We start from the raw sequence: 26,474 nt of genomic DNA on the forward strand, positions 1-26,474 counted from the left end.
AAAGTGTTCGGGGGGGAAAAATATGAATTGAAATCAATGTTATGAAATACTTATCTACTGAAAGCTGCAATTACTTCACATGGAATATTTCATTCTGAACAATTTTTTGGGGAAAATATTGCATAATATGTGTGTTGAGACATAAAGGGCATAAAACAAACAAAAACATATTTAAAAATATAAAAAACTTATAATTGATGGACAGATCTGACGTTGACCAACAGAAAATAAATGACTTATTTTTAACATTTTTATGAGAGGGGACTTTTTGGATCCTTGAGAATTTTAATAGGATTTTTGTGTTAAACTGTCAATGCTCAAAACATAATTATGAATAAAAATCTATTTTGTTATGAAATACTGACCTATTAAAAGTTTAATTACTATAAATATTGCATGTTTTGTGTGTTTGCCTTATAAAAAAAAACAATGTTTTCTATGACAAAAAGGGCATAAAATGAATAATAATAATAATTAAAAAAAAAACATTACAAAAATAAACGATGGATAGATCTGAAGTTGACCTAGAGATATAGCGGTTGGAAGTAAAACAATGCATGGCTTATTTTTAACGCTTTTATGAGTGGGGACCTTTTGGATCCCTGGTAATTTTAGTGGGATTTTTTAAATTTAAAAATCTGTCATTGCTTCAAAAGTAATGAATCAAAATCAATGTTGTATGAAATACTGATGTATTGAGAGCTTTGAATACTTTGCATCAAGTTTTAAAACATTTTTGGGGAAAAATATCGCATTATGTGTTTGCAATAAAAAAAAAGTTTTGTAAGACGAAAAATGGCATGAAAAATGTTTTTAAAAAACAAAAATTTTTATAAAAAATACAAAAATGTATAATCAACGGACAGATCTGATGTAGATCAAGAGATGTATGGGTTGAAAAGTAAAAGAATAAACAAAAATGCCTGTTTTAATTTATGAGTGGGGCACTTTCGGATCTCTGGGGATTTTCTTTTTTTAACTCATTGCTTAATAAATACTAATTAATCAATATCAATATAACTCAGTTGGTAGAGTGGCCGTGCCAGCAACTTGATGATTGCAGGTTCGATCCCCGCTTCAGCCTTCCTAGTCACTGCCGTTGTGTCTTTGGGCAAGACACTTTACCCACCCGCTCCCAGTGCCACCCACACTGGTTTAAATGTAATAATTAGATATTGGGTTTCACTGTGTAAAGCGCTTTGAGTCCCTAGAGAAAAAGCGCTATATAAATATAATTCACTTCACTTCACTTATAAATGTTCGACTCTAATTACTTCACATGAAGTATTCCACTTCGAAAATTTTAGGGGTTAAAATCTTGCATATTTTGTGTTTTTGCCACAAAAAACATTTTCGGGGGCGGTGGGGGGGCATAGAACATAAACAAATGTGAACTTTCTGTCGACAGATCTGAAGTTTAAATAGGGATTTAAGCATACAAAAAAAAGTATATATATATATATATATATATATATATATATATATATATATATATATATATATATGTGTGTGTGTGAATGCTTTATTTCAAGTTTTAAAATATTTTCTGGGTAAAATATTGCATTTAGTGTTTGCCATAAAAAAAAAGTTTTCTAAGACAAAAAGGGCATAAATATGTTTAAAAAAAAAAATATATATATATATATATATATATACATACATATATACATATATAGAAAATATAAACATTTATAATCGACAGATAGATTTGATGTAGATCAAGAGATGTATGGGTTGAAATGTAAAACAATGAAAAATAATGCCTGTCCTATTGTATGATCCTTTTGGATCTCTGGGAATTTTCTTTCTTTTAACCCATTGCTCAATGAATAATAATCAATATCAATGTTGTTGTAAATGTTGGACTTATTCAAGGTTCCAATTACTTCACATGAAATATTTCACTTTGAAAATTTTGAGGGTTAAAATCGTTTTTTGCCACGAAAATCTGTTTTTTTGGGGGGGGGGCATAGAACATAAACAAATGTAAACTTTCTGTCAACAGATCTGAAGTTTAAATAGGGACTTTAGCGTATAAAAAAAGAATATATATATATATATATATATATATATAGATAGATAGATAGATAGATAGATAGATAGTACTTTATTTATTCCGTCAGGAGAGTTCCTTCAGGAAAATTACAATTTTCAGCACAATCCCATTCAAGATCAGACAAACATTACAGGGAGACAGAACAGGATCGCTGACGGGTCTGCCGGCTTCCAGCGCCCCTTACAAAAAAGATGACATACAGGTAAACGGGGGGGAGGGGGAGGAGAAAAGAATAAAAGATTAAAATAAAATAAAATAAAAATCTTAGCCTGGGCCCTGGAGTGGGGGTGCAGACTGAGGTCAAGGGGAAAAAAACAACAAAAAAAAAACCAACGACTCATAGCCATAGTACACATCCCTCTTCCATGTGTGTAAGAGGGAAACATCAAACATCAAATAACACAGAGGACATTAAAGACATTATATATATATATATATATATATATATATATATATATATATAAATACTTCACATCAAGTTCTAAAATATTTTCAGGGAAAAATATTACACTTTGTGTTTAGAACAAGTTTTTTTTTTTTTTATTAAAAATATAAACATGTATAATCGATGGATGGATCTGAAGTAGATCTAGAGATTTAAGGGTTAAAATTAAAACAATAAAAAATAATTCCTGTCCTATTTCATGAGCGGGACCCTTTTGGATCTCTGGAAATTTTCTTTTTTTTTAACTCATTGCTCAATAAATAATAATCAATCAATATCAATGTTGTTATAAATGTTGGACTTATACAAGGCTGTAATTACTTCACATGAAGTATTCCACTTTGAAAATGTTAGGCATACTTTAGGTTTTTGCCACAAAAAACATTTTGTGGGGAAAAGGGCATAGAACATAAACAAATGTAAACTTCCTGTCGACAGATCTGAAGTTTAAATAGGGATTTAAGTGTAAAAAAAAAAAAAAAAGAATATATGTCCTAAGTGGAGGAGTGTAAGTACCTCGGAGTCTTGTTCACGAGTGAGGGAAGAGTGGATCGTGAGGCTGACCGGCGGGTTGGTGCGGCGTCTTCAGTAACACGGTCGCTGTATTGATCCGTTGTGGTGAAGAAGGAGCTGAGCCGGAAGGCAAAGCTCTCAATTTACCGGTCGATCTACGTTCCCATCCTCACCTATGGTCATGAGCTTTGGGTTATGACCGAAAGGATAAGATCACGGGTACAAGCGGCCGAAATGGGTGAGAAACTCTGCCATCCGGGAGGAGCTCAAAGTAAAGCCGCTGCTCCTCCACATCGAGAGGACCCAGATGAGGTGGTTTGGGCATTTGGTCAGGATGCCACCCGAACGTCTCCCTAGGAAGGTGTTTAGGGCACGTCCAACCGGTAGGAGGTCACGGGGAAGACCCAGGACACGTTGGGAAGACTATGTCTCCCGTCTGGCCTGGGAACGCCTCGGGATCCCTCAGGAAGAGCTGGCTGAAGTGGCTGGGGAGAGGAAAGTCTGGGCTACCCTGATTAGGCTGCTGCCCCCGCGACCCGACCTCGGATAAGTTGAGTTGAGTTTAAACCAAAAAGTTCTATTTTGGTTTCATCTGACCACATAACATTCTCCAATTTTCTGCTGTATCATCCATGTATCCATTTTGGTATAAACTAAACTCGTCGTGTTTGGAGGAAGAAGAATACTGAGTTGCATCCCAAGAACACCACACCTACTGTGAAGCATGGGGGTGGAATCATCATGCTTTGGGGCTGTTTTTCTGCTAAGGGGACAGGACGATTGATCCGTGTTAAGGAAAGAATGAATGGGGCCATGTATCGTGAGATTTTGAAACAAAACCTCCGTCCATCAATGAGAGCTTTAAATGATTGACCAAATACTTATTTTCCACCATAATTTACAAATATATATTTTTTAATTCCTACAATGTGAATTCCTGGATTTTTTTTTTCACATTCTGTCTCTCACAGTTGAAGTGTACCTATGATGAAAATTACAGACCTCTTCCATCATTGTAAGTGGGAGAACTTGCACAATCGGTGGCTGACTAAATACTTTTTTGCCCCACGGTGTGTGTGTATATATATATATATATATATATATATATATATATATATATATATATATATTCACACATGTATATGACTTATTTTTTAACAATTTAATGACTTAGAGCCAGATTAATACAATCAATATATTGTATTTATTTTGAAAAGGTAAAATATCAAAATGGCCCCGCATAATTTCTATATATATATATTTTTTTTCCGATAACTAGTAAAAAGCGCCAGCAGCACCAGTCTGAACATAGAAGGTGCATTCTCTTGCGCAGCGAAGAAGAAAGAACATAAATAAGTTAAAAATAAAACGACCATCAACATATAAATAAGTGATGCTACATGTTAGCTTACGAAGATGGCCCCGTGCGCGCGCAAATAAGGCGCGGCCACGCTGCGGCGGGGACGCGCCTGATTGGATGTTTGACTCTACGTGTTTCCGCATGGCAACGCTACCTTCGCGCCACAAGGAAAACATAAACGGCTGACGGGGAAGACGCACTTGCGAGCAAGCCGGCGGGGACCGGAATTTACGACACCTGGCTGCTCGTCACGCAACGTGGACGCCAGTGGGCTTGACAGGTCAGGACTTTAGTCGCCGTTTGACGAAGCGTCCTGTCTGTTGTGTGTGAGTGAATGAGAGTGTGGCGTTCGCGTCGCCTTGTGTTGTGTGAGCACTGGGCGGCGCCTGTCTACCACACGCACACGTTGTAATATTTACATCAGCATTTATCATGACGACTGATGAAGATTGGAGATGCACGTGATGCACGTAAACGCACCACTGACATGCAGATGTTTCACATAACCTTCATGATGATGCAGACTTTAACATTTACATTGATGCTTAATAAATACTGTGGCCTGTTTATAAGACGAACATAAATAGCTAAATTAAATTAAAATAAATCAGTAGCAGATGGAATTATTATAATACTCTAATATTACAGCTCCACGCAGAAAGATCCCGAGCCTGGGATTGAACCCAGGACTGAGTGTGAATGTTGTCTGTTTATCTGTGTTGGCCCTGCAATGAGGTGGTGACTTGTCCAGGGTGTACCCCGTCTTCCGCCCGATTGTAGCTGAGATATGCGCCAGCGCCCCCCGCCACCCAAAAAGGGAATAAGCGGTAGGAAATGGATGGATGGATGGAATATTACAGCTACATGTTGATGTCCTTTTCTGGTGACAGTTTTGATGTTGAGTTCGGTTGAGTAAGATTTAGGCGTTTTCATTGAAAATAAAAAAAAGATGGGGGAAAAATATATTTTTTTGTTTTTGTGTGTTTTTTGAAGATGAACATGAAAAAAACCTTCCCAATACACAACCAATTTTATCTGCATTTATTCCCAAATAAACATTTTTAATGTTTTGATTAAATGGAATCAGCATTAATGGCCTACTGAAATGAGATTTTCTTATTTAAACGGGGATAGCAGGTCCATTCTATTTGTCATACTTGATCATTTCGCGATATTGCCCTATTTTTGCTGAAAGGATTTAGTGAAGAACATCGACGATAAAAAGTTTGCAACTTTTGGTGCTGATAAAAAAGCCTTGCCTATACCGGAAGTAGCAGACGATGTGTGCGTGACGTCACGGGTTGTAGAGCTCCTCTCACATTGTTTATAATAATGGCCACCAGCAGCGAGAGTGATTCGGACCGAGAAAGCGACAATTTCCCCATTAATTTGAGTGAGGATGAAAGATTTGTGGATAAAGATAGTGAGAGTGAAGGACTAGAAGGAAAAAAATTAAAAAAGGCCTACTGAAATGAGATTTTCTTATTTAAACGGGAATAACAGGTCCATTCTATGTGTCATACTTGATCATTTTGCGATATTGCCATATTTTTGCTGAAAGGATTTAGTAGAGAACATCGACGATAAAAAGTTTGCAACTTTTGGTGCTGATAAAAAAAAGCCTTGCCTGTACCGGAAGTAGCAGACGATATGCGCGTGATGTAACGCAACACTAAATTGGCCCTTGTGTGTGAATGTGAGTGTGAATGTTGTCCGTCTATCTGTGTTGGGCCTGTGATGAGGTGGCGACTTGTCCAGGGTTTACCCTGCCTTCCGGCCGATTGTAGCTGAGATAGGCGCCAGCGCCCCCCGCGACCCCTTAGGGAATAAGCGGTAGAAAATGGATGGATGGATGGGTAACGGGTTGTGGAGCTCCTCACATCTGAACATTGTTTACAATCATGGCCACCAGCAGCGAGAGCTATTCGGACCGAGAAAGGACAATTTCCCCATTAATTTGAGCGAGGATGAAAGATTTGTGAATGAGGAAAGTGAGAGTGAAAGACTAGAAAAAAAAAAAGACTATACAGTGGGAGCGATTCAGATGTTATTAGACAAATTTACTAGGATAATTCTGGAAAATCCTTTATCTGCTTATTGTGTTACTAGTGTTTTAGTGAGATTATATGGTCGTACCTGTACAACCTGAAGGTCGGCCCCGCACCTTTCTTCAGCACCAGTCGACGGGTGCTGGCGATGCCCATCTCTGCCCTTCGCAAGGGACCCTCTTCAAAACACGATCTTTCGAAATAATCGCTGCATAATACACTGTACTTTGTGTGTGTGTGGTCCAATCCAACCGTGTTCGCTTGACCGCTCTGTTCCATAGTAAAGCTTCACCGTCAAATTTGGGAATTTAAACAATGAAATACCGGCTGTGTTTGTGTTGGTAAAGGCGGCCGCAATACACCGCTTCCCACCTACAGCTTTCTTCTTTGACGCCTCCATTATTCATTGAACAAATTGCAAAAGATTCAGCAACACAGATGTCCAGAATACTGTGGAATTATGCGATGTAAACAGACTACTTGTAGCTGGGAACGGTGCTGGAACAAAATGTCCTCTACAATACCGCAACGTTTCAGCAGGATAGTTTGGCGCGAAATTTAAAATTGCAATTTAGTAAACTAACCCGGCCGTATTGGCATGTGTTGCAATGTTAAGATTTCATCATTGATATATAAACTAACAGACTGCGTGGTTGGTAGTAGTGGGTTTCAGTAGGCCTTTGATAAATACTGTGGCCTGTTTGTAGGACGAACATAAATAGCTAAATTGAATTAGAGTAAATCAGTGGCAGAAGGTATTATTATAATATACTAATATTACAGCTACATGTTGATGTCCATTTCTGGTGACAGTTTTGATGTTGAGTTCTGTTGAGTAAGATTTAGGCGTTTTCTTGTTAATACACAACCAATTTTTTTTGCATTTATTCCCAAATAAACATTTTTAATGTTTTAATGAACTTGAATCAACATTAAAAGAAACACCCTCGCAAAATGTGTATCCTATTATGATGATAACAAAAATATATTTATTATTTTTAGCTTTTTAGACATGTAAAAACGCTAATTTGAAAAAAAATACAGAAATATTATTGTGATTCTCAGTAAAAAAAAAAAAAAATCATTTCATTTGCAAAGTTTTGTTTGTCTGATTTCGGGGTCATGCAAAAAGACACATTTCCACAAGATAATGGCAAAGTTGGCATATGAGTCAAAACTACAGTTATTCTTAAACATTAATATTATTGTTGTTGTTATTATTATAATCGTTATTATTATTATTATTATTATTATAATTAGTAGTAGTGGTAGCACGGTAATGGTTTGCTTCATTTCAAAAATACAGTTTGACATTTTTTAATAATTGGTACATAGTATGAAACAGTATAAATATATATTTTTCATTTATTATATGAGTTAGTTATCTAGTTAATTTAATTTCTTAATTTCTGTAATAATTCCTCTTTTTTTTAACAGTTCTGCAAAGTGTTTTTTTACCCCATTTTTTGTAGCAAAATAGGAAACACAAATATTTGAAACTGCTCTCAGTATGAGGCAGCGAAGTCACCCCTGCAAAATCTGTATCTTATTATAATAGCAATATTACATTACATTTATCAAAGTATGCTGATTTCATAAATTTACATATATAATTATTGTAATTCTCACTTTTGACACAGTCAGAAAAGTTTTTTTTTTTTTTAGAGAATTTTATTCGCAATTATTGGTTTGTTAGAAACAGAATTGTGCAAAAAAAACAAACACATTTCCACAAGATTATAGCAAGGTTTAAATATGTGTCAAATCTCCAGTCATGCTTTATTATCATCATTATTATTATTATTATTGTTTTTAGTAGAAGTCCTCTCTCACCACATTGCACTTCAAATATTATTGCTTCACCACATTACAGATTTGTTGTAGCTGAGATAGGCGCCAGCGCCCCCCGTTACCCCAAAAAGGGAATAAGCGGTAGAAAATGGATGGAAATAAAATAAAAAGTTAGAATATTCTAGAATTTCTGTTGTCCTGAATTGAGCATAACAACGGCTGAAAAAAACTACAATTACCAATTTTACACTAGTATTGGCCACTAGATGCGTCCAAACCATAATGTGTTTTTTAGTATCATGGCCACTGATTGGCTCAGCTTCAGCCAGCACTACTACTGTATATTAGATTAAATGCGTGTTAGGGTGAGTACATGGGTGTCATTTCATGTCTCGAGGGCTATAACAATATTAAAAACGGTTTTAAAAAAATATAAACATTTGTATGCTCTAGCTATAAAAAATATTTGCTTTACAATGAATAATTCCTACTTTCAGTCAGACCTGAAACCAATGAACAGTGATAAACGGAGGTTTATTAAATTTCAAACCTACAGTTTACAATTCATTTAAATAAATGGAATATAATAATATGAGACACTATAGGTAATATTTTCATGTATTCCTTTTTTTAAATCTATGTATGAATTAACTAATGATATCATTTTATTTCCCTAGTTTGTGTAATAATAATGACTGATATTGAAATATTAAAACAATATTTCAGTAAAATGTTTACCCTTATCTCATGTAGCAAACTAAGGAAATTTAAATATTAATAAGTGCTGTCAGTATTTATTAGTCCAGTTCAATGCCATTGAGAGCCACAACTAATATAATAAACATTTGGAAAAATAGCACCATCGCATTTTAGGGTGTTAGGTGTACCTAATACTGTGGCCATACATTTGTATGTTTTCGACAAGCAAATTGGGGTGGAAAGCTTGACATGCTTCACATAAGCGTTGTAATATTCTTTGTCTAAATCGATTGTTTTCTCCAAATTCATCTCCATATATGCCGGCACTCAGAGCGTGTCGCCATGACAACAGAGGAGACCATCAACATCAAGGAGGCGGAGGTGGTCAAGCTGGTCCTCGACTTCCTCAGCTCCAGGAAGCTGCACATCAGCATGCTGGCCTTGGAGAAGGACAGCGGCGTCATCAACGGGCTCTACTCTGATGACATGCTCTTCCTCAGGTACGACCAGAGTAGATGGCAACTGGGCCATCCTAATTATCTGTTTGCCACTCCCCTGACAGGCAACTCATTCTGGATGGTCAGTGGGAGGAAGTGATGCAGTTCATTCAGCCTCTAGAAGGGCTGGACACGTTTGACAAAAAAAGGTGGGAGAAGTCGACATAACCCAGGTCAAGGTCCGGTCCACCGATGTTACTTAATGCCGTGGTTTGTGCTCACAGATTTCGCTACATCATTCTGAAGCAGAAGTTTCTGGAGGCGCTGTGTGTAAATAACGCCATGTCTGCAGCCGAACACCCTCAAAATGTATGTTTTTACACACACAACTGCTGCAAGGATATAAGTAGCGGTGGGAATCTTTGGGCAGCTGACGGTTTTGAGTATGATTCAGGCGCAATGTTCCCTCTAATTCAGGGGTCGGCAACCTTTACCACTCAAAGAGCCTTTTTGACCCGTTTCACAAAATAAGTAAAACAATGGGAGCCAAAAAACTCTTTTGAAATTTAAAATGAAATAACACTGCATAGAGAATTTTTTTTTTGCTTTGTGCTATGTGTTAACCAGGGGTCTCAGACACGCGGCCCCCACCTTGATAAGAAAATGTAATGTTAATGCGGCCCGCGAGTTATATATGAATGCCGCTTGACAGCGTTACATTTGCCAACCCTCCCAAATTTTCCGGGAGGTTCCCAAATTCTCAAAGCAACTATTCTCGCGAATATCTGCTCATTTTCAACCAGACAACAATAATAAGGGCGTGCTATGAAGGCACTGCCTTTGACGCCTTCTACAACATGTACAAACGACTTGCCAGTCCAGTAAAATGTGTGTGCCTTTCGCATTTACATGTACACGACTGCAAGGCATAGTTGTTCCACAGCCATACAGGTTACACTGAAGGTTGTAACATAAACAACTTTAACACTCTTACTAATATGCGCCACACCAAACAAGAATGACAAACACATTTCGGGAGAACATCCTCGCTGTAACACAACATAAACAGAACAGAACAAATACCGAGAATCCCATGCATGGGACGGCGTGGCGCAGTGGGAGAGTGGCCGTGCGCAACCCGAGGGTCACTGGTTCAAATCCCACCTAGAACCAACCTCGTCACGTCCGTTGTGTCCTGAGCAAGACACTTCACCCTTGCTGGTTGGCGCCTTGCATGGCAGCTCCCTCCATCAGTGTGTGAATGTGTGTGTGAATGGGTAAATGTGGAAGTAGTGTCGAAGCGCTTTGAGTACCTTGAAGGTAGAAAAGCGCTATACAAGTACAACCCATTTATTTATTTATTTATCCTTAACTCTTCCTGGCTACATCATACAACCCCGCTAGCACCAAACCCCGCCCCCCCGCACTTGCAATCTCGTACGTGTGATGACAGAAACAGCGAAATTCATGTGTCCGGCCAGCCCGCTAATAGCATGGTGAAAAAGTGGGCGCGATGATATGTTGTAGAGGACGATAAAGGTATAGCCATCACAGCACGCCCTCAATGTTGCAGTCCGGGTGAAAATCGGAGAGGCACCAAAATTCGGAAACCCCCCGAAATAATCGGAGGGGTCGCCGATTATGCAGCTGGGCCACATCAGAGTGGCCAAAGAGCCGCGGGTTGCCGACCCCTGCTTTAATTGCTCATAAGTGTAAGCAATCACAAAAACTCCCTGAGTATTCAGTGGAGCACATGTGACAACATCAGATGTGCACACTATGGCCACACCAGCGGCACACCTGTCCCAACAAGTTAAGTGTTTTATTGTAATAATCAAATTTAAAAAAATTCTAATATATGTGATTTGGCCCCCATAAATGAATATAACAAATACAACGTTGTTTTTCATGAGCTGTGTGCTGTTGTGTTTTATGTCTAGGTGGGGGCCCAGCTTTGGAAATAATTTTTACTCCTTTCAGAGATCACATTTAGTTCCGCTTAATATATAATTGTATTAGCATTTCTGTAATCTAGTAACAGCATTCTATGATTAAAATCCGTCCGACAAATCAACATTCTTAATAAACGACAGTAGAATAAGCACATCTGTTTGGGGAGGCACAGTGTAACGTCCTCGGATTGACACTTTGTGTGGTGTTGGATTCATCCGACTTTTTGTGTGACTGTAAATGCATCACTGGTACAAGAGAGAGAGATAGAGAGAGAGAGAGAGAGAGAGAGAGAGAATGGCTGCTGTCATGTGACAGATGACAAAGAGTTGGTTTGAGCCTGGTTTGTACGGCAGACAATGACGAGTTTTGCTAGATAGAAGTTTTTTTTATGATTTAACAGTATTGGCGGACATTGTTTTCTCTGTTGTGGCCTCTTGTCGTCACCTGTTACTCACCATTGCGTTGTAAAATCATACAAAACAAATTGTTATCTGTTCATTTTTTTTTATAGTTCAGATAGGGTTTGATTTGGTGCACAACATAAATTTGCTGTGCGCAGAGGGTGTGTGAGCAATGCGCAATTGCGCAGGCGTTCACCTTAGAGGGAATGTTGTTCAGAAGCTACGATTCGATTAAAAATTGATTATTTATGCATCTTTAATTTGTATATATTGATGCAGTTTTACATTTATTTTCGTTTCACTAAATAAGCGTTTATCACTTGCAACTTTTAAAAACAGTGCATTTGTTAAAAGAAACATTGTAGAATTAATGGAAATGTGTGCAAAACTGGAACATTGGAGACCTAACGGGAGCTGGTAGGATCTCTCGTTGAGATGGCTCACTGCAGTCAGACAAATTTTAGAACTTTCTGCAGATTATTTATTTTATAATCGTCCCTGTCTTAATTGCGATGCACCTAAAAATCGAATATTTCCCCCACCTCTAGAGACAAGCATTCATACTAATGTTTTAAAAATGAACTGGTCCCTTATTTATATTTATGTAGTACAATGGTACCTCAACTTAAGAGCATTGGAGATAACAGCTGTGTCTCAACTTATTGTCATGCTTGGGATGGATGCAAGTAGTGACAACTAGAAGATTTAATGAATTCTGCTCCGATACCAAAGAACTATTAGGTCTTCTTCACAAGCTAAACCAGTTTTTGTACAAAAGACCAATTGCTCTCCTCCCATGTCCAGCTGGAGTTCACCATGCAGGAGGCCGTCAAATGCCTCCACAATCTGGAGGAGTTCTGCCCCTCCAAGGAGGACTACAGCAAGCTCTGTCTCCTCCTAACGCTGCCTCGCCTCACCCACCACGCCGAGTTCAAAGACTGGAACCCGAGCACGGCGCGTGTCCACTGCTTCGAGGAGGCCTGCGCCATGGTGGCCGAGTTTATCCCGGCTGACAGGAAACTGAGTGAGGCGGGCTTCCGGGCGAGCGGGAACCGCCTCTTTCAGCTGCTCATTAAAGGGATCCTGTATGAGTGCTGTGTGGAGTTCTGTCAGGTGAGGGCTTCACCCCCTTTTCTGTATACACTGTATCTACGTGAAAGTAGCGATGTTCCGATCAATTTTTTATGCTTCTGAGTACCTATCATCCGTGAGTAGGATCGGCCGATACCAATAGCGATACTAATCACATGTATTAACTGTACATTTTTAAAATGTATTTAATTTGAATGCTATTGACAGTTTAAATATCAACACAATATTGAAACTAGTTCCTCATTCTTTTTTTCTTCAATATCAACTATAACTGATAACTAAACAAATGCAAAAACTACAAAACCCAAAACCATTGAAGTTGGCACGTTGTGTAATTCATAAATAAAAACAGAATACAATGATTGTGGTTTTCTGAAGTGTTCCTGAGCCCCTGTGGTGATATCCTTTACACACCGATGTCGCTTTTTGATGCAATACCGCCTGAGGGATCGAAGGTCCGTAATATCATCGCTTAAGTGCAGTGATTTCTCCAGATTCTCGGAACCTTTTGATGAGCTTACGGTCCGTAGAATGGTGAAATCCCCAAATTCCTTGCAATAGCTCGTTCAGAAATGTTGTTCTTAAACTGTTCGACAATTTGCTCATGCATTTTTTCATTAAGTGTTGACCCTCGCCCCATCCTCGTTTACCAATGACTGAACATTTAATGGAAGCTGCTTTTATCCTCAATCATGCCACCCACCTGTTCCCAATTAGCCTGTTCACTTGTGGGATATTCCAAATAAGTGTTTGATGAGCATTCCTCAACTTTCTCATTCTTTTTTGCCACCTGTGTCAGCTTTTTTTGAAACATGTTGCAGGCATCAAATTCCAAAAGAGGTAATATTTGCAAAAAATTAAGTTTTCTAGTTCGAATGTTAAGTATCTTGCCTTTGCAGTCTTTTCAATTGAATATAGCTTGAAAAGGATTTACACATCATTGCCTGTGTCATGTACTTTATTCTTTGACTTTGTAAACATTAACAAAATAATATTTTGAGGAAATGAAAATATCGATCTGATAACTCTGTCAATCATACACTGACAGTACCCTTAATATTGACACCACCTATTTCGAACCGCCTTCCTCTTATGTGTCATGTGTTGACTGCGACAATTGTTGTTGTATTATCCTCTCTCTACATTCTATTTAATATACTTATTTATCTGTTAATGTATGCGTAAATTTTACCAAGCACTTGTTTCTTTGTGTTGTTTCTAGCTAGGTTAGCTTACCTTATAGCATGCCCGCTCCTGGTTTTTTCTCAGTGTGTAACATTTTTACCCTTGCCTTCCAGTGATAATAATACTTGATAATGATGATTAAGATACTAAAAAAATGTCATTTATTGGCTGTAATGGAGGTGATTATTTATTAATTTAGTGGAGTGGCTCCACAGAATTAGCTGCTAGCCACTTGTCAGCCGGAGAGGATCAGCGTTTGTGATCAACATTAAAAGACATTAATCGGCAAGGGCCGATCACATAGTTTCTCACGAAAATCGTCAAATACCGATTGTTGGTTGATCGATTGTCACATCCCTGAGTAAAAGTATTAAGACAGAGTGTGAAAGTAGATGAAAATATGAACATCACAGTCTTGATATTGGATGGTCTTGTTTTCTGCAGAGCAAAGCAACCGGAGAGGAGATCACAGAAGGCGAGGTATTGCTCGGCGTAGACCTGCTCTGCGGGAACGGTTGCGACGAACTGGATCTGTCGCTGCTGTCCTGGCTACAGAACCTTTCCCCGGGTGCCTTTTCATGCGCCTTTCAGCAACAGACCCTCAACATTCACGTGGACCGCCTGGTGAAGCCCAGCAAGGCGGGCCACGCCGATCTCCTCACTCCACTCATCAACCGTCTCTCCCCCTGCCCGACCTCACCTTTCCGCCAGCGGCCTCACTCAGCCGACACCTACATGTCCAGGTCTTTAAATCCGGCCCTGGATGGGCTGTCCCACGGCTTAGCGGCCCAGGACAAGAGAGGAACTGAGGCCGCAGTGAAATCTGCTCTCAGTCGTAGCCTGGTGGAGAACAATGTTCATCAGCTGGAGGACTCACCCGAGAGGTCAGAGTTCTCATTTATAATCAACAATACATCCATTATCCACGGAGTAATGAAAGTTGAGATGAACTTACATATTGTTTTCTTTCTTGGCTGTCAGAAAGCACCCACGGGGACTGGAAGGTCCCAAGACCGCACGTACACCTCTGACTCCTGGGAGAGACGGTGGAACGGCTTCGTGCACAGAGACACTTGAGGTAACAACAAGAGCGTTCTTATTTGAATGAGCTTTACAAATAACCCGATGTGCCTAAAGTTCCGTTTTCGACAAACCTAACATGCATTTTTTTGGAATGTGGGGCTATTCAGGTTCAGTTCAAAAACTGGCAGACAAACATTTTTGCAGGAAATTCCTAAAAACACTACAGTGCTCCTGTTTTATAGAGGACCTTTGACCACTGGAAACACATTGGCAGATCCTTGCATTGACTTTTTAACCTTGCTAGCAAACATAGAACACTGAGGTCCAAACATGGGATTTTCCTAACTGAAGTGTTCCTCAAGGCACCCCTTTCAGTTCTCTCCTTTTTGGCAGTTACTCATTTACAGTTGTTGCGTGATTTATGTAACTAAGGTGTTGATGTAGCTTGTTTACTTTAGATGCAGTCAGTAGTCATTTATTCAACTTCTTTAGTCATACTAGTTGTGTTCCTGAAAGGTCTGTTTTAGGTCTTCTCTTTTTCATCATTTGGGCTATTCAACTAGTGGCCTGTGAATTCAGTTAAAAAAAAACTCACATTTTTCGGTCTTAAAAACAACACAGCACTCCTGTAACTCTGACAAAATAAATACACCAGTATCATATGTCTTCTGGTTCTCCGGACTAATAGTGAAGGGAGAGGTCCGCCCCTCGGTCCTTAGCTTTCTGTATATGTGGCCACCAAAACATTTTAGTTGAATACCTCTACTCTACATAATGTCGCTCGACATTCAAACACCAACATCCCTGGCTAAGTTAGGCGTGCTGAACAACCTATTATTAGTGATACCAGTGTTTCAGATGCATTAATTGTATTGTATATCAAGATGCAGGTGTGATTTATATTGAGAAGAATATCTGCAAGTGTGTGCAGCATGCTTTTATATATTGAAAATTTTCTGTGCGTACGTGCATTCTGACGCTTGTGCTCACGTAGTGTTTTAAGCTCAGTTCCACGCACAGTTTTTATAAATGAGGCCCCTGGTCTGCCAGAGAATAAAAGGACGTAGCAGCAAGAGCCAGTGTTCGAATTAGGGCCTTAATTGCCATATTTAGTGAGTATTCCAACCCCTTTAAATTGTTGATGGGCACCAAAACCCGTAAGTGGTAGCACCCAGACTGAAAAAGAGAAGCACCTGATTTAGGTGCTAATAGAATACAGTCACATTTACCTGGAAAAATTGCTTAGCAGTGAGGTTGTGCATGTAACATCTAAAGTACCGTCCCGACAGAACCACACAATCTGATGCTCTTTTTAAACTTTATTGCCGACCTTAACACGCCAAGAGCAACCCTCAAAACAGTGCTAGGCTAGCGAGAAGTTGCAACAACAACAACACAACACAATGATGGCTAAGGCGAGCAAGTTTGCATTCATAAAACCCTGGAATTATGAGCATCATTATTACTAAAGTATTACACAGTCTCTCTGTTCTTTATTGCTGTAATAATTTATGGCAATTGGTTTAGATTTTTTACTTTTTGTTTATGTATTAGTTATCATTTAATTTATATAATTGATGTATTTCAATAATTAGTCTTGTCACAAAATCATATAAGAATAAAAAGGTTTTTTTTTGGCATATTTTCCATTTTTTAAGTACTGGTTCTGGGAACGTTTTTTTTCCAGTTGTAAAATGTGTAAAGTACAGTAGGGAAGGGATTCATATGGACGCATCCCTGGGTGAATTATGCAATGCACTCTGCAGAAAATGATGGAAAGTGCCTGTCTACATAGCAACTGATGCTGTGGTCAAACTTGGAATTGCCACAAATTACATATTAAGATAGTCAACACTCTACTACCATCTATCAGCTAAAGTGGATAGTGCACTCCTCCGAATTTGTCACATTTCATGTGTCAGGTAAACCGCAACGATCGGGGCCATATGAATCCCCCTCCTACTGTACCGTATTGGTCAAAATGTAAACATTACTCATTCCTATTCTAGGTACTCGGGTTGCGACGTTAAATGTATCATATTCTGTTTTTCCAAGCGAAGATCTTGATATGCAGGGCACCTCCAGAAGACGGGGTAAAGTGCATTATCACCGGCGTGAATTGTGAGATGTGGAAACGTGAATCCTGGAAACACACTTATATTGTTACCTTCACCAGTTAAATACATAAACCAAGGGTTTTCCAAAATGTGTGCGGTCCATTGCTTTTTTTGTATGGGCTTGTGGTGCATTATAGAAATAGAATAAACAACAAAATAAATCTCAAATCGAAAAATAGAGCAAAAAGCCATATTATACTAAAAAAAACTAAAATGTAACTGGTAATTAAAATTGACTCAAGGATTTGTCATTAAATAAAAAATACATGCACATATGTCACAGACATTTATGCAAATTAGAGACTCCCCACCACCACAAATAGATTGCAGTCCTATGAGTGCATGATTATCTGCTACTGTCTTTGTTGATTTTGATTAATTTAATGATTGTGCACAAGTAGAAGTTTGTTGAATTTAAAAGCGTATTTGGGTGCAACAAAAGTTTGTAGTTATTTGTACTGTAAAGTTCAAATTTGAATGACAATAAAAAGGAAGTCTAAGTCTAATATCGTAAAAAAAAAAAAAAGTGACCTGCTATCTGCAGACAATCCTTGACGATTTTCATAAAACTGGAGGGTCAAGGAATACCCCATAAACTTTGGGTGGGCAGATTTGGAATTTTTTATTCATGTTTTTTGGAATATTATGCGGACACTGCTCCCCTCACTTCCCATGGGGTGAACAAGGGGATGGGTCAAATGCAGAGGACAAATTTCACCACACCTAGTGTGTGTGTGACAATCATTGGTACTTTAACTTTAACTTAACCTTGAAATTGGTAAAAAAAAAAAAAGAAACTCCATACAAAATGTCCGAGTAGTTGCACTTGCACGTTATGGTTTGATGAGAAGATGAAGAGCATTGCAGGTAAATAGGAGCTCTCACCTTTGGCTGCTTAAGCCAGATTGTTTTCATCAAGACTGTAAAAACAAATAGCTAAGGTTGTACGAGGCAAAGTCCCCCTGGAAGTCATTACTTCACATGTAAGAGATTTGGAATAGATTCCCCATGAACTCCCGAAGCACCTCATCTCCATAGCGCCCCCGCTTCATAAATCCCTCGGCACTGTCCAGGCGACACTTGAGCCCTGCACGTGAAAGTGGCGGAGGTCATGGCAATTGAAGGCAGATCATCCCGTTTGATTTGCAGTGACACCTAAGATGGGCGAGTGCCTCCATCATCACTCATCTTTATGCACGCCAGCTTCCATCTAATGGAGCAACGCGTCTTCATATTGAATGTCTGCTGATGCGAGAGTCAGACTGTACACTGCTCGGGTATGATGATGTCCCTGAAAACTTTTTTTATGGCATGGATGATGTCGCATAAGGCCTTGAGCGCTTTGCGAGCGTGCGGGGGGACGAACTATGCCAAAGTACCACATTGCATTGAAAGCTTCTAATTCAGTTCTTTACCATGTTTTGTTTGTGTTTACGTTCCAGCGGCGTGACTCCACGGAGCACATGCAGGAGTATTACAGGCAGCGTCTGCGTGTACAGCAGCATCTGGAGCAGAAGCAGCAGCAGAGGCAGCTTTACCAGCAGATGCTGCTTGAGGGAGGAGTTAAACCGCAAGATGGAGCCCAAAACAACCTGACAGAGACCTTTCTCACTCGGTAAGGAATGGAGGTTTGGGATGATGACAACTATATGGACGATATTGCTTAAAATTGATATTGTGATCTTTATTGTGACCCGGAACTTGAAGCATAATAGAGTTAACTTAAAACTGGCTATAAAGGCCTTAAATTTAGCTGATAACATATGCGGTAACATATTGCGTCATATCCATTTGTATTATTTTCTCAAAACTATTTCTTAGTCTATTGTTAATTTTTAATTTCTGTTGTAACATGGTTCTAACTACACTTACAGTATGTTAAAATGTAATAAGCACTTATTCCTCTTTTTTTAGGTGCATTAGTTTTGGCTGATACTAAACATTTTGTTATCGATCCAATACAAAGTAATTACATGGGCAGTATTGGTCATACCAATGCTGATACTTAAAAAATTCAAAATCATTGAATGATTACATTTTGATCACAGTTATAATCAGACAAAAACACAGGATGGTGGTGTAACAATATGGAGATTTTTTTTTTTCAACCCGCTATATGCACATATTGCATAACTCCATTTCGAGTGGGTCTTCTCCCCGTCTTCTTTGTTGTAGTTTTTAGTGCTTCCATATGGAGTCTACTGACAGACTAAATTCTAACTATACGTTACTTTGTATTATAAATGGCAACAGCGAAGGATGCATGTGCATGTACGAGCCAGTCTGCCCCTCAATGAGAGGATGAAGAAAAAGAAGGAACTTAAAGGACTACAGTGTCGGACTACAATGGCGGACTAGCGGAAAGCTCTTCGGGTAAACTTATACTATATATGGAGATATTCGCTGATGTCACACTTTGGAAAAATGTCCCACTGATGGCAAAGTCCAAGCGGCCTATTTGGAAGAAGTATAAAGGATGGCAACATTATTGTATAAATATCTCTGCAATGCCTCCTCAATTTGATAAAAAAATGTGTGGACTTATGCAAATCCAACTTTTCTGGACTTATGCAGATCCTGAATACGCAAAAGCAGGTACCAATTCCTAAGAAAAGATTGTTTTGCATAAAAAGGGTCTCCTTTCTAAAGTCGCTTGTCGCTGCCACAGCTGGAATGTGTCATCAACGTGCATTGATGCGCCTATATTGCACAACCCTAATGATAGCCAATCACAACCTACTGTACTGTCAGAGTTATTAATGTAAAAAAAGGGTAATTATTGTTGGACTTTGCTGTGGTGAAGACTTAAAATACATTATGCTGAGAGCTGTTTCTTATATTTTGGTTACCTTTTCTAACTAATAAACAGCAACTTAATGCAGTGCAGTTACATATATTTGGCAATTATTTTGGGCAATGCTGTACTTAATATTATACATAGTTATTAGAGACATTATGTTAGACACACATCTTGTGTGAAAAACACAGCCCTAAAGAAATTGGTCCATGCTGCCCCCTTGTGGTTAAATACTTTGGTCCTGACTGCTTAATTTATGGTCTTTTGAAACACTATGTCCTCTTTAAGTTTCTACACAGGCATCATCACTAGCTCCGTAAATAAGCTTAGTTGCCGATCAAGGTTTTAATCATATTTTTTTTGAATTTATTAATTTATTTCAGGCAATGACATAAAAAAGTACAAGTTAGACAACACATAATGATATTAATTAATATAATGCAAAATGTAATGTACAATGTGTAAGCATGATGATCCAATTTTGCCTAAAAGTGACTGAGAAGAAGATAATTAATTTAATCCCACCCCCAGTTCTCCATTCAGGGATTAATACAGTGAGCTTCACTGTTACTTTGTTTATTTACCGTATTATAATATAAATGTCGTATCATGGTGGCATTACCACAGGTAACAATAATTATTACACTGTTACAATAATTTGTATCAAAAATGTAGGAAGAATGAATATACAAACAACGGTAATAGACAATACCAACAATGGTAATAGACAACATAACAATAATGGTAAGGAAACATTGAGCACATGTTAACACTTTGAGACAGAGTACAGCAGCAAGTCAAATTAATGACCCTCATCTCTATATTTGAACCAGACCCGATGTTTGTAAAAAATAATTCAAATCGATTAATAGTTTGACATTGCTTGTGTTGTAAGTCAAGTTTGTTCCAGAGTTTTGCTCCACATATATTACAGACACACAAAAACATTTATGAGTGGTTTGAGCTCTCTGCAATGACAAATATCCAAAGCCTCTCAAGTTATGAGCCTGCACTCGTCTTATAAAAAAACGTTGTAGATTAGGCAGCAATAATTTGTTAATTGCTTTATATAAGATTATTGATATATTATATTTAACAACTTTGAGCAACTTTGATTGCATAAACAGATTATGAGTATATTCTAAAAAAACAACGTTGTGAATGATCTGCACTGCTCTTTTCTTTAATATGATCAGAGGATTAATTGTGTTCTGGTAAGTATTGCCCCACACTTCAACACAGTATGTAAGGTATGGGAGTACCAAGGTGCAGTATAGAGTACGGAGTACATTTTCATTAAGGTATAGTATTGCTTTGTTTATAATTGAGAGGCTTTTGGAGATTGCTATTTGATTGTGTCTGACATGAGGTTCCCATAATAGTTTACTATTAATCATTACTCCCAAAAATGTATTGTCATTTACAATTTCAATTTGGGTACCATCAATACTTATTTTCTGTTCAGACATATATTGTGATTACCAAACATCACTATTTTAGTTTTATTTATATTAAAGGATAATTTATTTGCGTCCATCCATTTTTTTATTACGTTAAGTTCTGTGATTACTGTATTTATGAGATCATTATAGTCATTACTACTGTAAAATATATTTGTGTCATCTGAAAATTATACATTTGAGTACTTTGGATGTATTAAGCATATCATTAATATACACATTAAACAGTTTTGGCCCCAACACTAATCCTCGGGGGACACCACAAGCAATGCCAAGAGTCATTGACCCATTTTTACAAACTGTACCCTCCCTGTTAAATAACTTTTTATCCAGTCTACAGCCAGCCCCTAATGCCATATTTTCCATCTTATCTAGTAGGATTCAATGATTAATGGTATCAAAGACTTTTTTTAGATCAATAAACATAGCAACTGCATATTTTCTATGCTCCATTGCGTTAGTAATTTCTTCAATAGTTTCAGTTATCACCATTGAGGTTGTACTTTTGGACATAAAGCCATACTGACTGTCATTGATTATATGATGTTTCTCAAAAAACATCAAGAAACGTTTCAAGTGGAGAGTTAAATGGTTTCTCTAAAATTTTTGAGAACTGAGCCAAAAGATAAATTGGTCTGTAATTGGTAAAGGCGTGTTTGCTGTCACTTTTGAAGAGCGGCGTTACCTTAGCGATTTCCATTTGACTTGGAAAGCGGCCAGTCTGGAATGACTGGTTAGATAATCATCAATGTTTATTTTTTGATAAATGCAATTGCATTCTTTTTGGAATATGGTACCTAATTTATTAGCAAACGAGAAGCAAAATGGTTAAGCATATCACAAAAAAAGTGATCTGTCCTCTGTCCAGATCCATCCAGAAACTGGAGGAGATGAATGTTGGCATCGATGAGGTGACACAGCAGTGGAATGGACTGGCAGGTGACACCACAGACCCAGAGGTGATGCACAGGCCAAAGCCAGGAGGTGTAAACAGCAATGGTCATCATGACCTGCAACACCCCAGTGAGCCTCCAGTTCTTGCAAGGTAACGAATGGTAGTTTGCCCGAACAGAGTGCACTCATGGAAATAATCTTTAGAAAAAGACATGCCGCCTTAAAATCAATGTGTTTGTGTCTTTGTGAACTTCAGTGCGGAGAAGACTGTACGGCCTGTACAAGATGATTCCAGCAGCCGTGTGACACGTTGCACAGCACAGCAGGTAGTCAGCAAAGCAAATTCTAGCTGCTTCCGGCTAGAAATCATAATACTAAAGCTTTGTTCTTTGCAGCCAGGAAAGTCCAAAACCCAGTTTGTTAAAGTGAACCAGCTGGAAGACACGCAGGCAGTACGATCTGTAGCCTTCCATCCCTCTGGGTCACTTTATGCCGTTGGTTCCAACTCAAAAATTCTGAGAGTTTGTGCCTATCCTGACGTACTGACAACCAGGTGTTTGAACCGTCACATATTAATGATAGCTTGAAGTTCAACTAATACATTTTTGGATGGCTTGCATGCACAGCCTCTAACATCCATTTTGTTGTGGTTTAGCACTTTGGATGCAGTCAAGCAGCCGGCGGTGCGCTTCAGGAGGAACAAACACCACAAAGGCTCCATCTACTGTGTCGCCTGGAGCCACTGTGGAAAGCTGCTGGCCACCGGCTCCAATGACAAATATGTCAAGGTTTTGCCTTTTAATGCTGACAGCTGTAATGCAACAGGTAACGTTTGACAGTGACCTTAAACAGATCACCTTAATTAAAGCAGGATCAAGACTGTGTCATTGATGTGATTCAGGTCCCGATCTTGAGTTCAGCATGCATGACGGTACCATCAGGGACTTGGCTTTCATGGAGGGTCCCGAGAGTGGAGGGTCCATCTTGATTAGCGCCGGAGCTGGAGACTGCAACATCTACACCACTGACTGCCAGAGAGGCCAAGGCCTTCACGCCCTGAGTGGGCACACTGGTAACTGACTATGTTTTGTGTTATATACAGTGCATCTGGGGTATTGACAGAATGGTGCAAAAAGTAATCTGTCCGTTATTTTGATACCCTATACCGGTGGTTCTCAACCTTTTTTCAGTGATGTACCCCCTGTGAACATGTTTTTAATTCAAGTACCCCCTAATGAGAGCAAAGCATTTTTGGTTGAAAAAAAGAGATAAAGTAAAATACAGCACTATGTCATCAGTTTCTGATTTATGAAAATTGTATAACAGTGCAACATATTGTTAATTTGTAGTGTTCTTTCTTGAACTATTTGGAAATAAAGATATAAAAATAACTAAAAACTTGTTGAAATATAAAAAGTTATTCAATTATAAATAAAGATTTCTACACATAGAAGTAATCATCAACTTAAAGTGCCACTTTTTGGGGATTGTAATAGAGATCCATATGGATTCCGGAACTTAATTCTAAACATTTCTTCACAAAAAAAGAAATCTTTAACATCAATATTTATGGAACATGTCCACAAAAAATCTACCTGTCAACACTGAATATTGCATTGTTGTATTTTTTTTTCACAGTTTATGAACTTACATTCATATTTTGTTGAAGTATTATTCAATAAATATATTTATAAAGGAATTTTGAATTGTTGCTATTTTTAGAATATTTAAAAAAAATCTCATGTACACCTTGGCATACCTTCAAGTACCCCCAGGGGTACGCGTACCCCCATTTGAGAACCACTGCCCTATACAACAATAATACATATAAATTAAAACATTAAAAAAATATATATATATATGTGTGTGTATATATATATATATATATGTATATATATATATATATATATATATATATATATATATATATATATAAATATATATTTATTTATTTATTGATTTATATAGCAATTTTCGTACATAGGCAAGTTGCACCACAAGGTGATTAAAAAGACAGCATGGAAACACCTCTTTTCAGGCATTCACACTGGATGATAACTAAAAATGTGCGTAATCTAAAAAAACTAAAAAAAAAAAACCATTTAAAAACTATATAGAAATGAAATTAAATCTAAATAAGAATATTTCTTTATACGTGCGATGAGGTTTAGTCTTGTCCAGGGTGTACCCCGCCTTCTGTCCGAATGCAGCTGGGATAGGCTCTGGCCCTCCTGCAACCCCGAGAGGGACAAGCGGTAGAAAATGGATCAATGGATGGGTAAAATAATAATGGTAATAATAACAATACATGAAATAGAAAATACAGTAGAACCTCAATTTACTAACTGGTACTGTGACAACGCTCTTACCTCGAAACATTTGTATCTGATATCAATGTCTACCATTAAAATGTATTTAATTAATTTGGTAATAAATTTAGCTCAAAATTAAAAATCGAGCCCAGATTTTTCATGGATTATGTTGGATTAAAATCCTATGATCCTGATAAAAAGTTCTCGCTCCCTGGCTTTCAGGACCCATAACTAAAACTTCTGTTTTGTCCTGGTTGAGCTGTAGGAAGTTAACTGCATTTTAGACCTTATGTATAAAATGCAGTTAAAAATGATAACTATTGATCCCGTGTCTTCAGGAGACATGGCGATGTGTATCATCAGCGTAACTAAGGAAACCAATGCCGTGTCTCCTAATGACCGCTCCAAGAGGCAGCACATGGAAAATTTTAAAAGATTGAGACCTAAAACAGAGCCCTAGAGAACTCCACACCCTATTTCATCTAACTCTAACTTGTATAAGTGCATTTGGTGTCTGAACAGAATGGTGCAAAAAGTAGTTATTATTTATACCCTTGACATACAATGACATAAAACAACTAAAAACTTCAACTGGAAATGGAGCTTTACATGTCAAATATTCATCTTGATACTATATCCATCCATCCATTTTCTACCACTTGTCCCTTTCGGTCTCAGCTGCACTCGGGTAGAAGGCACGGTACACCCTGGATTAGTCAACACCTCATCACAGGGTCAACACTGACAACATGCACACACTAAATAAGGACAATTTAGTGTTGCCAATCAATTTATCCCCAGGTGCATGTCTTTGGAGGTGGGAGGAAGCCGGAATACCCGGACAGTACCCACGTTGTCACGGGGAGAAAGAAAGACCCCGAGCCTGGGGATCAAACCCAGGACCTTTGTTTGTGAGGCACATCCACTAAACCTTGTTCCACAAACCTGCCCTTTTATACTACAGTACTTGGATATAAATGGAACAGATACAAAAATGCAACACCTGAAGTGCAGACAACATAAAACAACAGCCCGAGTACCCTCACCCTGTTGGAATTTTCAATAAGTTGTGTCATTTTTGAAATGCTTCACCTTTGTTTTTGGACAGGCCACATTTTGACTCTGTATACATGGGGAGGGTGGATGATCACTTCTGGATCCCAGGACAAGACAGTCCGCTTCTGGGACCTGCGGGTGCCCAGCTGTGTGCGTGTGGTGGGCACAACCCTGCACGGCTCAGGTGGGTCACCTTGAATGAATGAATAAATTACATTTATATTTATTCAGCACTTTTTCACAATTGTCTCCAAGTGCTTTACATTGGGACCTATTCATCCAAGCTTGGGGTAAGCTAAATTTAAACCAGTGTGGGTGGAAGTGTCTTGCCCAAGGACACAACAGCAGCACCTAGTATAGCAGATGACTGGGTCAAACAAGGACCTTCAAGTTTCTGGACTGCCACTTCTACCCGCTGAGCCATTCCGCACCCTTGCAAACATGCATTGAGTTTCATTCCTTTTATTTTTTTCCTCCTTTATTATTTCAACAACTGTTATATTCTGCTGAGCAGCCTGTACAAAGCTTTTGTTATTAGCCATATTTTCTAGGGTAGCGATGTTACTGTTGACACAATATAAGTTGGAGCCCAAAAGCATATACAGTGAAAAAGGTAGACAGTGTGACTCTTAGGGATGTAACTTTAAACGGTATAATGATGAACCATGCTAAAACTTCCCAGGGTTTGTATTACCGGTTTAAATGAAAATGATTGTAAAATCGTGATTGATAACACTGATAAACTTACCGGTGACACTGCTTGTTTACTGAAAAAGCAAGGGAGTGCTAGCTTAAATGCTAACTTGAAAACAAGTGTTTGTCATGATTTGTTGGT

At 38.3% G+C, this 26,474-nt stretch overlaps 1 protein-coding gene across 2 annotated transcripts in view; it reads left to right on the plus strand.

Moving 5' to 3' along the window:
* The first annotated feature begins 4,495 nt into the window (after positions 1-4,495).
* The window catches only part of LOC133540595 (WD repeat-containing protein 47-like), a 32,574-nt gene continuing 10,595 nt past the window's right edge, over positions 4,496-26,474 (plus strand). For both annotated transcript variants that reach the window (XM_061883325.1, XM_061883326.1), the window contains exons 1-14: positions 4,496-4,654; positions 9,244-9,412; positions 9,475-9,558; positions 9,634-9,718; positions 12,508-12,816; positions 14,425-14,864; positions 14,962-15,058; positions 18,563-18,735; positions 22,246-22,422; positions 22,528-22,597; positions 22,667-22,824; positions 22,927-23,096; positions 23,173-23,343; positions 25,692-25,823. In XM_061883325.1, coding sequence (XP_061739309.1) covers positions 9,255-9,412; positions 9,475-9,558; positions 9,634-9,718; positions 12,508-12,816; positions 14,425-14,864; positions 14,962-15,058; positions 18,563-18,735; positions 22,246-22,422; positions 22,528-22,597; positions 22,667-22,824; positions 22,927-23,096; positions 23,173-23,343; positions 25,692-25,823 — 2,224 coding nt within the window. In that variant the 5' untranslated portion in view covers positions 4,496-4,654; positions 9,244-9,254. The remainder of the gene's footprint in view (positions 4,655-9,243; positions 9,413-9,474; positions 9,559-9,633; positions 9,719-12,507; positions 12,817-14,424; positions 14,865-14,961; positions 15,059-18,562; positions 18,736-22,245; positions 22,423-22,527; positions 22,598-22,666; positions 22,825-22,926; positions 23,097-23,172; positions 23,344-25,691; positions 25,824-26,474) is intronic.

This window comes from Nerophis ophidion, linkage group LG22, assembly GCF_033978795.1.
Source record: "Nerophis ophidion isolate RoL-2023_Sa linkage group LG22, RoL_Noph_v1.0, whole genome shotgun sequence".
NCBI classification, from domain to species: domain Eukaryota; kingdom Metazoa; phylum Chordata; class Actinopteri; order Syngnathiformes; family Syngnathidae; genus Nerophis; species Nerophis ophidion.